This window comes from Cuculus canorus, chromosome Z (genome assembly GCF_017976375.1).
Source record: "Cuculus canorus isolate bCucCan1 chromosome Z, bCucCan1.pri, whole genome shotgun sequence".
In the NCBI taxonomy this organism is placed as follows: domain Eukaryota; kingdom Metazoa; phylum Chordata; class Aves; order Cuculiformes; family Cuculidae; genus Cuculus; species Cuculus canorus.
In genome coordinates this window covers 25,492,288-25,510,605 of record NC_071441.1, presented here as the reverse complement: position 1 = coordinate 25,510,605, position 18,318 = coordinate 25,492,288, and the positions used below count along the sequence as shown (strand labels likewise).

Genomic DNA, 18,318 nt, shown 5'->3' with positions numbered 1-18,318 from the left:
TAGTGCATGAACAAAGTAAAGATTTAAGAGCCTAGTATCAGGCTCTTCAAAATAAAATACTTTATAAAAGAAGTCAAGTCATTTGCAGAACTCTGAAAGGGTGAAATTGTAACAAAATACTTGGGTAACCAATTAAAAAATTTTCAGTCACTAGTTTGGACTGCTAAGCCAGAGTATAATCTACCTGTGACTGCTCATTTCAGAGCACTATTTAAAAACAAACAGGTGCTACTTCAATCATGTTACATTGCTTCTCCTCAGCAACACACTTTGTAAGGTAATCTGTTGCCTTCAGTATATTTACATAATTTCTGAAACATTTCAAGTTCATAAAATCAATTATGAATTCTCAGACAGGAATAATGGTGACCAGCAGAATCCAAGAGAATTGAGCATATAGTCTAATTTTCATAAAAATATTTGTGATATAGCTGTCCCAGAAAACCTGTTAAGTGTGCCACATTCCTAAGTGGACTGTTAGGTCATAATACAACTGTTCTGCATTACGCTTTCTAGCACAACATGAACACTACATATTAGCACACAGCAAGACCTATTCTGCATATATTTATAATCTACAGAAGTGTGTGCGACTTCCACAATGCTCCAGAGGGACAGTCAAGAGTAATTACATACAAAAATGTAGACTATGATGCTGTCTAAAGCCAATAAAAACAGCCACAAAACTGATGTACTGTTACCAAAGACTCCTAAGTGAAAAACAGGAATAAGAAAATCCCCCATACATTTAACAAGTTCCAGCTATCCATAAAGTTGCACACAAGTTTGCATCAGCATAGACTGCAGAGCTCAGTTTAGGAAACACTTTCACTTATTCTTATAAAAGACTTGTTTAATATGTAGCCAAATCTTTCTGTATCTAACAAGTAGTTGTTCCTCACAGGACAATTCAATGATTTCTAGTGCTTATACAAACACTCCATATAGGTAAAATAAACATCAGAAAGAAATTAGAACACACTTCCATATTGTGGACTCTACAGCACATCAATTTAAATACAACAGCTCTTGCCCAACCCAGTTGTAAAAGAATCTGCAAGGCCAGTAATAACAGTTACATAAATCAGGAGAAACAAAACTCAGTGGAATCAAACAAGGGAATACAGAACTTTGTACTGTAGTTTGCTGAGTATTTTTAAATTAAATCAGTTAAAAACTCAGACACTTATATCTACCAAATGGGCACAGACATCCTGAGCAGAAAAATATATGTCCAACAGAAGACTTCAGGATGAAAGCTGTTCTCCAGCACGACAAAAAAATGCTCTTAGAAGCACTGACAAAATGAGGATTATGACAGAAAAACGGATATGTTTCCCTCTGTCACCCAGTGTAATTTAGTAGAAAGTGTACTTCAGACTGGTTCTAGCTAGATGAACTACAGAGGAGTTCAAACTTGTCATAAAGCTGCCTGCAGCCTCTGACACAGGCATCGGATCTGCATTTAGTGGGTACTGAAAATAAGATACAATTATTTAAGTTTCATGATGTGCCCTTGTTACTGTAAATAGTTCAAATGAAAAATCTGGTCCAATTTCACCAGTGTTTTAGGGAACTTCCAATACTGCTCAAAATTTCTCAGTTCTTATCTTCCCTAGCCTTTTCTTGCATTCAACCAAACTGTGTCCACACAGTGATCACAAACATATGCTTGCAAATGTTAAAAAGTTGGTATTGAAAGCACAGTAAGCACTTCAATCTCTGCAATAAGTTCAAGCCCTAAAGTGGGCTCTGAAGTGTGTGAAAGATGAGTGTTGGTAAAAAAGTCTTCCAACAAATACAAAAGATTTAATAGAAAACTATTAATCTTACCAAAGTTTAGCCTCATCAAAGGAGAAAGAATTGATGCCCAGTTTACAGGTGGATACTGATGGCTTTCTCCAACTAATGCAATGGGTGCCAGTGCTACTTTCACCAGCTCAGCTGGAACAAATTCAGGGCCTACAACAGAAGATCCCATCAGTTTGAATTCTGCACACACGCATTCGTCTCAGAAAAAAAAAATTGTGAACACTGCACTGGAGACCAATTTCTAGCAAAGAACTGAAAAGCATCATGCAATTACTGTTGCTTCTTCTCACACCTGAGAATTAGCTATCAACTTGTTTGTAAACAATAGTTGTATTTTTGACATTAAAGTCCTATCAAAACAAGGTTTTATGACTGGTAATAACTTTCTGGTTCATTCCCCTTGAATCATTTTATATGTTAATCACAGATATTCCTCATCTAGTAAGGTGGTATTTTTACATTTGTTAGTAGGAGATTAGGAAATGTTTTCTGACACTGCTCCCCTTCCCCATCCTGTAGATCTAGAAGACAAATATTGTCAGACAGGTGCTAACCTTGCTATGTACTGTGCTACCTAAACGCAGGGAGCTAACTCAGCGAGTCATCCTGGAGGTAAGAGATACGCAATGTTTACCTTCATTGAATGCAAGGCCTACTTCACAGGACAGCAGTGAGCTCACAACTCCACACAGGAATAATCTCCTCTGCCTTATCTCCCTTAATGCTGTACTCCAAGACATCTCTCTTCTACCAGCAGTCCTCATGTATGAGCACACTTTCTTTAGGTTCTTTCGCATTTATCCCATATAGCAGTAGCCCATTTGAATACCACTCTGTTACAGAGAATCTTAACCTAGGATCACTGAAATGTGGGGCAGCTTAAAGTTTGCTGGGTGATAGGAATATTCCTAAGGATACATACTAACATTCAATGCGATTTGACTTTCATTCCAACAGGGAAGATACACCACCTCAGACACAGAAGGGAAGGGTTTAAAAAGGTCATAAAAATTCAGTAGGTAAAACTAAAGACCTAACTACACAATTCTACTTTATCTTGTTGAGTTTACTTATCTTTTTTGGTTTAGAAATTAAATATCCCAGATTAGTGAAGTCCAGTTAGTATTTAGAGAAGTTCTCTTACCAAATAGAGAGGTTATCAATGGTCACAAATCATAGTCATAGGAAATTTCCCAGAAAGATACTGTAGTTTTATCTCCTCTTACCTTTCTTTCCACTTTCAATGGCGAAGTCAATGGCTGCTCTGATAAAGCTGTTTACAGGCAAGTAGCTAAAATCTGGAGGAACTGTGAAGACAAAAAGACTGTCAATATACTAAACACATCAGCAGAAATTATAACTTCCATCTCCCACATTATAATGTCCCAATCTCTCCAGTCAAAGGCCAAACTGAGCTAACTAATTCTGCAGGCGACTCAAACCATCTAACCCACAAGATTATTGATAGATGCATTGGCCTTTGCACTTGTAAGTCAAACTAAACATTTGTGCTAGTGACAGCTACTTGGTCTGAAAGAACAAAATCATTGACGAACTGAAAATCCAGGGATAAGAACTTCCTTAAAATGTATCAGCCACTGGGAGTCAGACTTAGAAAGGAAGAGCTTCAAAAGCTTAGTATGCTTCATACAACACAGACATTACATATTTATCTAACCTCAGGCATGTGTGCCAAGATTACACAAAAGCAGTAACCTCAAGAATCTTTTTTCTGTGATGAGGAAATTTATCCACACCATGTTATTTGTGCACACCAAACAGCTTCCACATCATTAGTTCCATGCTAGCACCAGTATTTCATCAAAGGTGCAATCCTGCCTGTATTTTACCAAGGGATATTGAAACACTAGCAATGTATGGATAGAACATGAATTTCTGTACTAATTGCTACACTGAAAGGGCTCAGAGCACTAGTTTTTCACTTCAGCTGATCAGATAATACCTCTTTTAGTAAAATACTTTTGAAAAGTCAACTTGCTTACATTAAGGACCAGTTTAGTTCTGGCACATTGAGCTGTGAGGTTTCCAATTCAAAAGCTGTTATGTCATTTAACAAGACTGCAACGTCTGGCCTGTAGTGTCTAATGTGTCCCTTGCTGCCTTTTTAGCTAGATGCTACTTCTACATGTTCTTTAAGCAGGAATAGCAAAGCATCTTACCAGATGCCCTGTTTTGCGTAGAAGACAAACAGGACATATAAAGGCGTCCCAAAAGTCCTGCTGCATTTGTCTGAAGGCCAATCTGCCCTGAGAAACTGATTATCTGTTGAGACAATAAACCACTATTCAGACAAGTTTCCTTATGTTGCCTCATTCAAGCTGGAAGCAGACAACATACAGTTTCTTTAAACAGATTTGGCCTGTTTGTGCAAGGTGTCAACCTAGCGTTGCTGTGAGGCCAAAGCAGGAGACAGAGGCTACCTTCTTACCTGTGTAAGGGTTCTGATAACTTCATTCAGCTTACTTTGAAACTGGGAGGACTGAATGCTCTCAGATTTCAGCTGCCAAAGGAAAAAAAAAAATGTGAATTTGATAGGGGAGAAAAAGAAACAACAACAGACAACAGGTGCTGAAAAGACAGATCACATAGGCTATATGATGGTAAAAGAGAACAGACCTTATTTTATACATTATAATTCCATCCCATGTGATTCACATCGAGCATGACCCACTTTTGCATAAAGGGCACACCCTGGTACATAACTACTGCTGTAAGGATGCAGAGGATGTCATTCCGTCTTGCCTCCTACCCAAATTTCTAGAACAGATGAAGGTAACATTTCCTTGCATGTTCTCACCTGTATCACACCTCCTTCAGAGCCCACCAGTGCAACCAGCCCATTTACAGCAGCCAGACGGTGCATTGTTGGAGAACCCTGGAAGTGTAATTCAGGATCAGTGAGTCAACGCAGCCACAACACACTACTTTATAACAAAACACTTGTTTCTTCCAGCTTAAAATCCATAACAGCTATCATTTGTACACATCTCATTCCAGTAACCTTTTCAGGTCAGACTCAAGCATGCTGGATAATTACTTATCCCTGTCTTGCTGAATGAAAGGCTTTATACAGACCTTTCCCTGTCACCACCCCACTCCATCTGAAGTCATTATGCATTTCTCCTGACAAATCACTTTCTTCTAGCACAGTCTGTATTCCGCAACATATGACATAGCAATTTGTCTCTGAAACACTGTTTCTTTATTGGCATTTACCTTTAGCTGCAAATTTAAGGTGTAGGTTTAGAGCTTAATTTCAAACACGCAATTTTTGTTACAATGAGATAAATTAAAATTATTATAAAAACATAGGCACTATATATAATCACATTTTCTTAGTCTAATTTTGGTAAGTAGCACTTAACTTCACACGGCATCTTCCCCCTACCAACCCAGGTTTTATCCTTGGATATTAATTCAAATTATTAAAGATGTCCAAATTAGGGTCTCATTGAGATAAGCATATCCTACAAATCATCCAAGCAGAAGAGAAAGATGTTTGGTTTTTTTCCCTATTTTTCTGTAGCAAACAGACAAAAAATGTATTTTTTTTCCAAATATCAGTCAAAAGGGTGTTCATATGGTCCTGACTTTTACTAGGATCACTCCTGTAGAAGCAAGGAAAATAATGTCTCTACTGCTCGTTTAAAAACAAGCCTTCTGCTCTGCAAAGAAACAGCATATGAATTCCAACTCCTTTACCTCTGAAAGCACAATTTTCATCCAGGCTGGCATAAGTCTGTTACTCAGGTCTTCGGCTTTCCCATGACCACAAGCTGACAAGCCATGTACTATTGCACCTAGAGCTAAAGCAAAGCCTTGGACCTGTAAGGTGAAAAAGACACAATAAAACTCAGATTTCCAAAGGATTCTGTATTCTTTTTAATATTTATTATTGAAACGTTACTTAAATATTTATTATTTCCTAATAACTAGAAGAAATGTTTTTGTCTAAAATACTGGATGCTTTCTTACTTCAAGTATTTTCTCACATTGAGTGACTGATCTTTAGCATAGATTGCTCTGGAGCCTTTATTTTAGAGCAGACTTTCTGTTATGAAGATAAAAAACTGTAGCAAAGGTAGTTTGTTTTGACTTCCTATTTTCCAGATAAACATTCTAAACAGTTGGTGACTGTTGTGTCAGTCTTTTGATTCAAAATAGCTGCCTTCCCCCCCCCCACCTTTTAACAAAAAAGAACGTGCACTGAAATAGTGAGATTATTTGGGACATTTTTAGGGGGTAACCCTAGTGACAGGAAGAGAGGGAATGGCCTCAAGTTGCACCAGGGGAGGTTCAGATTAGACACCAGGAAAAATTTCTTCACCAAAAGGGTTACTGGGCACTGGCAGAGGCTGCCCAGGGAGGTGATTGAATCACCACCTCTGGAGGTATTTAAAAGAAAGGTAGATGAGGTGCTCAAGGATATGGTTTAGTAGTGGACAGGTACGGTTGGACTTGATGATTTCAAAGGTCCTTTCCAACCTAGCAATTCTATGATTCTAAGCGTGAAACAGACACCTGAAGGAAGCTGTGTTTGTAGTTACGATGCACTGTCTGGAGACTAAAGGAAAGCAAAGATTCAGAAGAACATAGTAGATGTATCTTTCTGCCAAGAAAAAGAATCTAAAGAAACACATTATAAAAGAGACAAAAATTGGGAGGACTCAAGGACTAAAGACACCAGGAACTCCAAAGTACCAACTTCCCTTCTAGATGCAATCAAACCTATGAAATCTTATATGTTCTAATTTCCCTATCTGGTAAGTGCTATACACCTGTAAACAATGTATCAATGGATCAACTATTAGTCTTTGTAATTGAATGGTATGCACTACATGCTCATGTCAGTTAATGTTAAAGCAGATCACTATAATTTTCTTGAAGTTGTAGTCTGGGTAAAACAGTATCCAATATTAAACAGATAAAACAAAGGCAGAACTGAAGCAAAGCCCAAACACTGAATTATGACCTGCTGATTATTTTCCACTAAGGTCCGTATCTTGTTCATGGTGTCCTCAGCCTCAGCTGCTTCTATGATTCCAACACTGAAAGCGGAGACACAGGAACAGGCTACAGAATAGGCAAGTACCTGAAAAAAACCCAACATTTAACTCTGTTAAACAGTGTCTGACGAAATCCACTGTAGCAATGTGCACATGAAGCAACACGCCAACATAATGAAAAAGCCACAACATTTTCAATTTATACTTCTAGATATTTATTCCCTCTCTGAAAGATTCTCCATTGATGCTAACATTAGACAACTACAACTAAAGCTTGGAAATACTTCTGGTTTTGAGTATGTCAAAATCCTGATCTTCCACACAAATCTAGTTACTCTTCTCAACACAAATATCTGATAATTGTTTATAAGAACACACGAAGCATCCTGTGATCCCAGCAGGGCTACAAGCAGGTCTGCAAGACCAGAAGAGGAGCATGTAGTAGAACTATCTCCCAGCACACGACGCTAGCCTCACAGAAGAATTCACAAATGACACTGCTTTTCTGTTCTTTAGTGGAGAACAAGGAAACAAAGTCTAAACTCTCAACAAGGCAACTGTGCCAACTGTTTAACCTCCTTTGTACCAAAGCTAAGCAACAGAAAAACACATGACTACAAGGGAAGTACAGAGCAACTACCAGTGCAGGACTGGTGACAATTTGACTAGTGCAAGTAATGCTCAGATTGTATCTCTTACTGCAGTGGCCAAAGCTACCTCTCAAATACCGGAATATATCCCAGTTATTTCTATATCTGAAAGAGTCTCATGCATCTCAAATATAGCAGCATTCATTCTAGGGTGCTGGTCAAATTTTACTCATGTAATTATCTCTACAATTCCTTAGAGATTTTAATTGAAAAGCATTGGGTTTGCTTCTCATCCCAAATTATGTCATGATGTTAAACAGCTGCTGCCTTTTATCTCAGAAGTTGCTGTACTGAAAACAGTTTAAGTTCAGTAAAGCACTTTGAGATGTCTGGAAAGAGGTAAATGATTTCATAGCTGTAAGTCATCTTAATGCAGGAACCACAAACTGTTAATGGCTAATCCCCAACACATATGTACTGCCAAAAAAGTTAACTCCATGAAAGAAGACCTTTAATAAAAAGCTTCCAGAGGAGTACCAAGAGGAGAAAGAGAATAACACTACCAATCTCTGTTAACTCCCTTAGAAAGCACAGAGGATTATGCAACTCAGCTGTTCACCTGCTGCAGACTTGCATAATCAGGTGCAAGGTTGGGGGTTTTTTTGTGCAAAACATCTGCTTATTCCAATTCTTGTCTTCTGTTGTAAACCCCTCCAATTGCATCATTTTTCCTTCTCAGGTTTTACCTCAACAAGTTTATAGGCTTAGTACATGGACCATATCAAAACTTAAAGGACGTATCTTGGCAAAATAAATTGAAAAACATACTCAAGCATAGCAGAGGTTAGTTTAAGTCTTCAAAACACAGTTATAAAGAGAAGAGAAAATGGGTCCATAGCAGCATTCACAAGTGAAAGATTCACGTTAGCTAGCGAAAGTAGCTTTCAAAGAAGGAAACAGACGGCGTATTGGAGGAAGACTTACTAGCATTAAGGTTCTCTCTGAGAGTAACTTGGTCTCTGCTTTCTAGTACATCAGTAAACAACTATATATGAGAGACCTATATCCCCATTTACTCAGCACCCGATTTTCAACAATTTAATTCAAAGGTAAAGAATTAAAGAAGCACTTTAAACAATAATGCCTGTTACCTTTTCAGGTTGTTTCTTAATGTTTGTGCAGCATTACAGGCTATTCTACTGTAAATATATATATATAATGTAAGTTCTATGTATAATTATATATGAAGAAACTAATTATAATTATTTTCTTCAGCAGATATAAACCCATTTATTCTGAAAGAAATAACAGAAACCAAGCACTCTTCTACTACAGATACAAAGCTTCAGTAAAATGTTTACAGTTATTAAAGGGATGCAACAAAGTAAAATGTCTACAGCTATCAGAGATGCAACAAACTAGAAGGAAGAATTAAAATTTGCTATAGAATAGGTCATACCTCCTGGACCCATCTGCTTTGGTCCTCACTGCTGTCCAGGTACTTGCAGAGTTTCCGCAATGAAGCGGAAACATGTACTCGTGATTCGGTTTGGCTACTGTGACTCATAAATGAAAGAGCAAGTCCTACTCCCAAAATACATCCAGTGCTTGAAGAGAAGAGAAAAGAAAAAAGATTAAGTATGCTTCGGCTGCGCAAAAAGACCTCTTGGCCTTGTCTGATAACTAGCCCTGCGAATGACTAATTACCACAGTCAATTTTACAAATGTCTTTTATTTCACACATAGGCGATGATTTTTGGGAAAATACAGGATGAAAGAAGAGCAAGAGAAAATGTGTGTTTAAAATAGTAAGTCCTACACATAGAGCCTCGTTATTTCTTCTGCCCTTGAAGAACCAGCAGCCGCATCAACAAGCACATCAACTAGTATGAAGGAAGTATGGATCCGAACTTCTACATCTGATACATCTCATACTCTGATATCCCATTTAAACGTATTAATTGCAGGTCCACTAGCTCTCAGGCTCCTGCAAGAGGTATTTCAGTTTGCAAAAAATAATGGAAGCTCGTGATTGAGCCAGAGAGCAGCTAAGATGCCTGTAAAGATTAAGGTAGTCCTCTGGATTTCAGACCATGTGTTAAATATACATTCTAACCCATATGTACTACAACACACCAATGCAACAACCAACCTCAACGGGGCAGACATATCCAGCACAACTAACAGTTTGATACTGAGGATACTTAAAACTGCAATAAGAAGAACATAACTTCAAAGTACATAATTTAATACAGCAGCTGGCACCAACAGCTTCACAGTCTCTGCCTCTTTTTCAGATATGACCAGAAATTCCATTCTGGAGCAGAGAACTCTTACTAAATTGAGCACCTGTGCTCCCACAACAAGTTTCATTTTCCACAGGTTGTCATAATACTGAGAAGTTTCGTCAGAAAATTTCTGAACAGCTCCGGTTGCCATCACAAAATACTAAAAGCATAGCAGACAGTCGCTGCTCTGAAGGTGATCTCTCACTGGCACACACACAATAGCTTAAAAAATCAGCTCTTTTTCCCTTTGTGCATCTCCCTGAACATGCCAACAACATACACTGTACGTAGCAGGCAGTTAAACGTACATGGATATGATTGCAGGCATTCTTCTAAGCTTCTGCTATCCAACTTAAAGCGGGAAGAGTTACTGCCTTCACTCAGCAAACTAAAAAAGAAACTTCTGAGAAGAACTTCAGTCATATTTATAAGCTAATCTTTTTCAGTAACTGGGGATGAAGACAATGAGCATGGCTAGAAGACTTGGAGTTGTGTCTTTTCCTAGCAAAGAAAATGGAACAACCCTTCAGAATTCCATTTTTAGACTAAGTGGCATACGAAAATTCATGAACAGCCACAAATAAACATATGGCTTATACACAAGAGTTCGGTACACAACTTTACACTACTGCTCATTAGCAAAAAATATATGGAGAAAACAAAGTTGTTAATTAGAGCTGGCCAGGGCCAGACATACACCCAGGCAGTGATGAGGGCCAGCAGTGCACTGGCAAAATGAGCAGGACACAGCCATGAGAGCCAGGGGAGGCATCACTCCTCTACTCTGTGCTCACCAACACATCTGGAATACTGCTCTGAATGCAGGAAAGACACCAACAAAACTGGAACAAGTTAATGGGAGGCTACTGGGGGAGCAAGGCTGGAGCCCTTGCTGTGAAAGGAGAGGCTGTGGAGCCATGGCTGCTTCATCAGTGAAAAGGGATGGCTCTAGGGGCACCCAACATCATCTCCAACAAGAAAAGACTGAGATGTAGTTGGGCTCTTGCATAGTAGCAGGTCAAGAGTCAACAGGCACAAGCTGAAACATCAGGCATTCAGAAATGAATATCCAAGAAACATCTTGGATATCAGAAAAAAATTCTTCACAGTAAGAGTCATTGGGTACTGGAACAGGCTGCCCAGGGAGGTGGTCGAGTCGCCTTCCCTGGAGGTGTTTAAGGAACGGGTGGATGAAGTGCTTAGGGACATGGTTTAAGGGAGTGTTAGGAATGGTTGGACTCGATGATCCAATGGGTCCTTTCCAACCTTGTGATTCTGTGATTCTGTGATTCTGTGAGGTAAGGACAGTCCAAAAGCGGAGCCAGGGTCCAGAGACATTGTGCCGTCTCCACTATTAGGGGTTTCAAATCCTGACTGTAAAGCCTTGTGCAATGTAGTCCAAGTCCATGGCTGAGGATTTTGGGGAGGGATGTGGACATCTGAAGGTCTTGCTAGCTTGCACAAGTCAGCGATTCTACAGAAGTAGACAGAACAGGCTGACTTCTTATCCTATCCTTACACTCTCCTGTATAGACTGAAGGAATAGAGGCATGAATTAAAAATACAACAAAATATCATCAGTAATGAAGGAAGCTCACTTGTACTCCAGACTGGCATCAAAGCAGCAGTCTTCCAGTGCATCCAGGGACTTCATTAGAACCAAGTTCATCTGTTGACTGGGTACATCACTACAAAACCAAAACAAAACAGATAAAAAATCCAAAATGCAGCTCTGCTCTTTAAATTACATAGGATACTAAACCTCCTGCTAAGACTGAATGTGCCAGGAAATACAGTTCTGTTCTTGCTGTTAACAGGTTCTCATACTAGCCTGTAAGCAATAACTATATGACTAGTCACTTGTGTCACATTAAAATAAACTTAATCATACACAAATAATAAAACATATTCAGACCTTAACCGGCACCCATCATTGCTAAAACATCCAGACAGAAACTCAGCACTCGGGATTTGTAAAACACATTTGACATCAGGAAGAACATACTGATAGAACATGATCTCAGTTAGACCTGTAACTATTCATAAGCTAAAAATTTATAACATTTAAAGATATTAGCTCTGTAAATCTCTGTAACCATCTCTTTGCCTAACTTACCGATAAAAAGAGAATCATTAATATCTCACTTCAAAGACTTCACGGACTCACCTGTTTTACAAAACACACACACACAGTTTTCCTAATGAACAGGACATCTTTAACACAAAGTAATTCTATGATTTGGTATTAGCTACAGTTACATTCCTACCAGCTTTGCTGTTGTTGCTAACCAACGCTTGGAACAACGTGTGAGATTAAGCTCTGAAATTATTCAGGGCAGTGGCAGAGTATAAAAGTATTTACTCCATAAGAAATGTTTAGATAAATCTATTAATTTCAATAATTGCCAAACAAAGTTCTTCAAAACCAAAATAAAGGTTCACATACTCCAAAATACCAATGATTTAAATTTTTTTTTCTTTAAGTGACTTGTGTGTAGCTCAGCTGCCACCACTGAATGATGATTTGAAGACTGTCCATGTCCAAATTATATGGCTGATTCAGAGGCAGCATGGCATCAAGGATGAAAATGGAAGATGACTTTTGAGAAAGAATCATTTGCCTACGACTCATAAATATTGTAATTCCTCAGAACTTAATGCCATATTGAGGAAAAAGAAGAAAGTTATTAGCACACCTACATTACGTATGGCAATCCTTACCTAACTTTTTCTTCATACAAATGTGAGATAAACATCCCCAAACCAAGGCCCACATGGATCTGAACAGCTTGAGACTCATCAGCATTTAGTTTCCCAGGTAACCTGTCAGTCAGCATATTCAGGACCTCCTCAACCTTCTCCTTGCATGATACAATGAAAAATGGCACCAGAAGAGACAAAGCAGTAACTGCACACGAACGAGCTATAACACTAGCCGTATTTTCACCAGAATAGGATTTCTAGAAAAACATAAAAAAATATTATTTTTTTCCTCTTGAGGGAGGGAAATAAAATTCCTTTCCTGACAGTAACTCTCAGCATTTCTGGAATTTAAAACAAATACCTATACAGCAAACAGCAGCACAGAGGTATTGCAATCTGGCAATAAACACTATTTCATGGAATTGCTTGTGGTAAGTTTTCTTTTCACTTTGCTGTGTAAGCAACTTAGAACTAGGAAAAATCAGGATGTAATTTCTAAGTGTAAATAGGTATTGTAAAACAAGAATCACAGGCTCCCTAACTATTTTTGATTTTGAGAAATTATGCATTTCAGAAACCTGTGGAATGGTGTCAGAATCAATCAAGAGGTTGAATCTGTGGTCTGAGGAAAGTTTATCCATATTAGAAGGTTTTGTTTTGAACAAACCTGCCAGATACTGTAGGTTTTGAATGTTTTTGTGTTTTTAAAATTTCCTTCATTCTTGTACCCTCACGTATGTTTTTTACTATTATGGTAAGACAAACATTCAAGACAAACCCAAATGTAGCAGAAAACACAATAAAAGAAAAACAACAGGGAGAAACGTTTTTATTCTCCTGTATTACAACTACTGCAGGAAAACTCCACATTAAGAACCCCAGGTATGACCCAGATTTATTTTCATATTTAATGCCACAACACGTACCTGGTAGAACCATGGGAAGACTTGACCTTTAGGGTGATAGCGGCTATTCACAATACTAAAGAGGGTCTCTGTGACCATAGAAATCCAATGTTTTGTGGGAATAAAATCAGGTTCAGTCTGCAAAAAACAAACTCAAATATTATTTTTTTTTCTTAAATTATGCTCTACCTGAACAACAGCTCAGCAGCTGATGTTCCAGCTATCATCAGCAGGAATGAGATTATTCTGTCACTCTTCTATACAGTAAGCAGTACCATTCACTTCCAGACTACTTCTGATCAGATACTGTTCAGTGAAAGCTTGATAGTTGCAAGCAAGCCTCACAATGACACAATGAGGGAAAAATTCCAAAACATACTCACAACTATGAGCTTCTGCAACTCACTGTAAATTATTGACTTCATGAATCCTTTCACTCTGAATCATAAATTAAATGCAGCCACAAAAAAACTGAACATGAATATTTGAACTCTTTTGGCTTGGTTATAAAGTGCAAAACCCTCCAAGGATATCTACATCAAACACTTTAGTCTCTTGAATTACGTCAAGAAAACCTAAACAAGATGGTACTCCCAATTCTCCCAGCCATCCCCCTTGCCCTGCTAAAAAAGAGTTCAGGCCAATAGAAAACACCACAATAAGGAAATTAATAAAAGGGCTCTCAGCATCACTTTCCCTTCCTTGCAAGCCTTACATACCCTAAGCCTGATGGATCCATTAGCAAAAGTTGTCCGTTTCGCTGTATGTGTTAAATGCAGCCTACAATAGATACCCATTGACCTGTGCTTTTCTTTAGTTGATTGGTTGGTTTTAAGATCTTTCTCATCCTTGCATGTAAAACTCAGACCATTACAGTTGGTGAAATATTGTAAGATACCATGCTGATGCTGAAATAGCAACTGTGTTGAGCATGTCACCTTAAAACACACTGTCATAACTGATTAAGAGATGAGAAAAGAGGCTGGCTGGGTTTCATTATCCACTAGACCTCTATCTAATCTGTCAAAACCAACAAATCAATGTGTTGGTCATTACATTCCTTTTTAGAAAGCATCTGTGCACTTCAGCTGCTGTTGTATAGATCACTCAGTAGCTATCACATAGAATTCACTGAGCAGGTTGAAATCTGAACTTCAAAACGTGAAGCACTTCACATCCACGTACCAGACCCTAAAACGACTGGTCATACTGCTTCATGATATTCCAATAAAAGCAGAGAATCTCTTTCTTAGATTGACTCACCTCAGGCAACCCTTCAGTGTCTGAGGAAAGGCTGCTTTCATATTTGGCTACAGCAACTGCAAGACCAGCTAAGGCAAAAATAGAATTTCCTTTGACCACTGGGTTGTCTCTGGACAAAAAAAGGCAAGCAGTTAAGAAGCATAATAGACATGCAGGCAACAAAACATGTATCTCAGCGTAGGAAAGTTATGCTACAGGTGGCCCAGGAGGAAAGGCCTAGCAGCTTTATTGGCCAGTATTGTAGCTCAGCAAAAGTCTATAGCATTTTGCTTTCACAGTTAGAGAAATAATAGGAGAGAGAAGTATTTCAGTCTTTTTTCTTGTTTGTCTTTTATATATAAAGCCTAGCACACACAAAGTTGTACAAAAACAGAAGCCTGCTCCACTATAATGAGGACTGCCACCCTGTAAAGCAAGCAACACTCATAAATTGGTCTTAGCTAGTACCAGCTCTACATAGGACAACAAAAAAAAGCTCTTCAAACAGAGAACAGTAGACAGGCAGCTGTCACTTCACTGTAACAGCATCTGTTCCAGAGATTGGCAAAGCAGCCATCATTGAAAACTTGGCTAAAAAAACAGTTTGGAATTACGCCCCTGTGCTACAGAAACATTTACACCACGGAAAATGACAGGTTTCAAAGAGTGCTAACTTCTACCATGGTGCAAACCTTTCTTTTAAGGAACTCAAGAAAAAAAAACCCAGCCACCTACAAACAAGAAAAAGATTGTAACTGTTAGCTAGACCACTAGCCAGTGTATTACCCTTCCTGCATCAGTATTCCTTTTCTAAAAACTCCCTCAACTGTTAATGAGAAAACATACCTACACTGCAAATTCAGGCATTTGTTCATGACCCAAAGATCTCACTTGAATTACAAAAATATATTCTGGGTTTCTAGTTTGCTTATTAAAATAAAACACACAGGTCTCAGTTTCAGTGTTCAAATAGGAGAGGTCAATGATACTCCACTATTTCCCTTTTAGATAAAAGATACATACAAATAATTACAACAAGGTGGTTAGTTAAGTTCTGTGAAATCTCCCTGTGTCTCTTGACCTAAAATTTCCTAATCTATGTATGGAACCTTTGCTGCTGTTCACCTTTTAAAAGGTTACATTTTAATGATGTACCTCAAACAGGGAGAAACTTCTAAATCTACACATGGAAGTTGCACGTTTTAAATTTTATGAAGGTAAAAGTCATCATCCTAACAAGCCCCAGGAGGAAAAAGATTATGCCTTACTCTTAATTGAAAATAGGATAAAAACCTCCAGTATTTTCTTAAAAGAAAGTGATCTATGCATAGGAAATCCTTCTGTTGTTACCTAAAGAAAATTCACTACTCTTTCCCAAATGATGAAATGCTTCTACTCAGCTAATTTTGCTAAAGAAATTCCATAACTAAAAACTATAACTAAAAACATTTAATTATGAGACAGAGACTATGATATATTTCAAGTTTATTATTTGGTTTCTCCTTTCTTTACCACTTTCTACTACATTACCTTAACATAAGTATTTATTGAGTAACTAAAATATCAAACATGTCTTCCAATTTTATCCCTTTTCGACTGACTCTTTCAAGCTGGAACTATATGCAAGGAAATGGAAGAGCTGGAAGTACTTTAGATATGTCAATAATGATAACTTAAAAAAGGAAAAGGCTTAAACCTTTATGAAGAGTCTTAATTAAAATCTCTAGAACTCTCAACTCATATAAGTATTTAATATTAGCCTTTTATACATTTACAAGAATACCAATGTTGGAATGGTCTTGTAAGATTTCACTGCAATTCTTTCAATAATGATTTCTCTATGATCTAAGATTTTCTACGTACTCATTCTTACAGGGATTCACTATTTCTGATGCTTTTGCTTAATCTTGTGCAGGCGGCCAACTTCAGGTTAACCAAGGGCTGTCAGCAGAGAGGGGAAGGAAGAAGTCAAACCCCTTTGGCAGCCTATGAAGGATGGCTGAGATACTTATTGCTGCCTGAAAGCCGTGTGCTAATTCTAATAGCAAGTGAACACACCTGTCAAAATCAGAAAACATGTAATTTCCTGTCTTTGGGGGCACTTGAGCACAGAAATGACACCTTAACAGAAAGTGCAACAGTTTTGAAGAACCCACACTCCAATAGAGATGAGCCAACTTCTAGATAAATGAAACTACTTGATCCAAACAGACTGCTATTTAAAAAAAGAACAGACTTAACAGTGCATATAGCATTACTCAGGCTTTACTCAAAACATTAGGCATCAGCCTTTCTAATTGGCACAGTCAGTGTTAAAAATCTGAAAGCACAAGGTGGGGAAGAGTTCCTTTCCTGAGAAGCAGTCACGTGAAATCATGAAACTGGCAGAAAACCAATAGTAACATCTTCCACCACAAAAGAGAACTCATTGTCATCTACAATAAATTGTCAGTTCTTACTTGGAAGCACCTTTGATAACATCAGTCAACATATCTCTGACCCTGCAACAGAAACAAAGAATTTATACCATGTTGGTCATACTACAGCATGAACTCAGCCAATTTTCTCTTGTGCTTTGCACATTTGCACTGCAGGTTAATAATCATCTACCTATCAGAAGACATAGCACAAATTAATCAAAAGCATTAAAACTGTGAAACTGCTTATGTACTACCCAGCATTTCCTTATGTTCACACATACTAACAATGCTTTACAAAGGGCTCTTAACCAACTTCATACTGCTTTTTGTAAAAATGCAGGTTCATGCAGCAGCAGTAAGTCTGTTCTTTGAGCTGCTAGACATAAGTTGCCAGACCACTGGGCTAGGTCTTAGCATAATAAAATGAGAACGTTTTACAGTGGACAGCGATAATTTACCCAACATTTACTATACTCTTGGAAACCACTATGAGCAGTTATGACAGTAGGCAGTTTAGTAACCTGAAATTATTTAAATGAAAGTCATAGGAATAGTTACATGCATTATTATAGTTGCTTTACAATAGCGTACTTGTCCGCAATTGTTCAGTTTCACATTCATATCAAGACAGAAGTAGGAATGCAGCAAATTTTCTATATTGCCAGATTTCAGTGAGGAAAGAGATCCTCTACACTAAAACATACAATACCATCCTGACTACGACTGTCATCCCACAGGAAAATATACACTCCAACCACAGTTTCACAACACATGATTAGAAGACTAAAATGCATTCCTCATAAAATAGAGCCAAATATTATAAGACTGAATTATACTTGGGCTGTAAGAGTGACCTGTCAAAATCTAATCTTTCAGGAATATTACTCTGGATTTCCTTTATAACCACAGTTTTTGCACACAGTACACTAGAAACACACCGACTTGGCAAATACCAATGCAAAATTGCATGGTACTTATATGATAAATCATTAACACTGAAGTTTATATCAAGCAGTCCACAATTAGGTTAAACAGTGGTCAATACAAATGCTTAATGAGTACTCAAGTTAATTGCTTCAGGGTTCTAAGGGTGAACAGGAAAATACACGAAAACTAATACCAGCCTCCCAGTTCACTTCAATTTCATTAGTGCTAAAGGGAATTCTGTTTGGTTTTGACATAGCTTACATTAATACTATTTAGAAAATACAGAGCAGAAATCCACTCGGGAGAAATTTACAAAAGCAGCACTACTATAGTCATTCTTCTTACCTGGAAAATGTTTTTCTATTTATGCCCTAACAAGAAAGGGATTGGGCAGAGCAACAACA

At 37.9% G+C, this 18,318-nt stretch overlaps 1 protein-coding gene across 3 annotated transcripts in view; it reads right to left on the bottom strand.

Moving 5' to 3' along the window:
• The window catches only part of FOCAD (focadhesin), an 88,909-nt gene that overhangs the window by 11,335 nt on the left and 59,256 nt on the right, over positions 1-18,318 (bottom strand). For all 3 annotated transcript variants that reach the window (XM_054053849.1, XM_054053848.1, XM_054053850.1), the window contains exons 24-36: positions 17,027-17,068; positions 14,589-14,697; positions 13,347-13,463; positions 12,439-12,677; positions 11,316-11,405; positions 8,889-9,036; positions 6,806-6,925; positions 5,536-5,658; positions 4,631-4,708; positions 4,262-4,333; positions 3,993-4,095; positions 3,039-3,119; positions 1,834-1,962 (exon numbers count right to left, since the gene is read on the bottom strand). In XM_054053849.1, the coding sequence (XP_053909824.1) occupies positions 1,834-1,962; positions 3,039-3,119; positions 3,993-4,095; positions 4,262-4,333; positions 4,631-4,708; positions 5,536-5,658; positions 6,806-6,925; positions 8,889-9,036; positions 11,316-11,405; positions 12,439-12,677; positions 13,347-13,463; positions 14,589-14,697; positions 17,027-17,068 (1,451 nt within the window). The remainder of the gene's footprint in view (positions 1-1,833; positions 1,963-3,038; positions 3,120-3,992; positions 4,096-4,261; positions 4,334-4,630; positions 4,709-5,535; positions 5,659-6,805; positions 6,926-8,888; positions 9,037-11,315; positions 11,406-12,438; positions 12,678-13,346; positions 13,464-14,588; positions 14,698-17,026; positions 17,069-18,318) is intronic.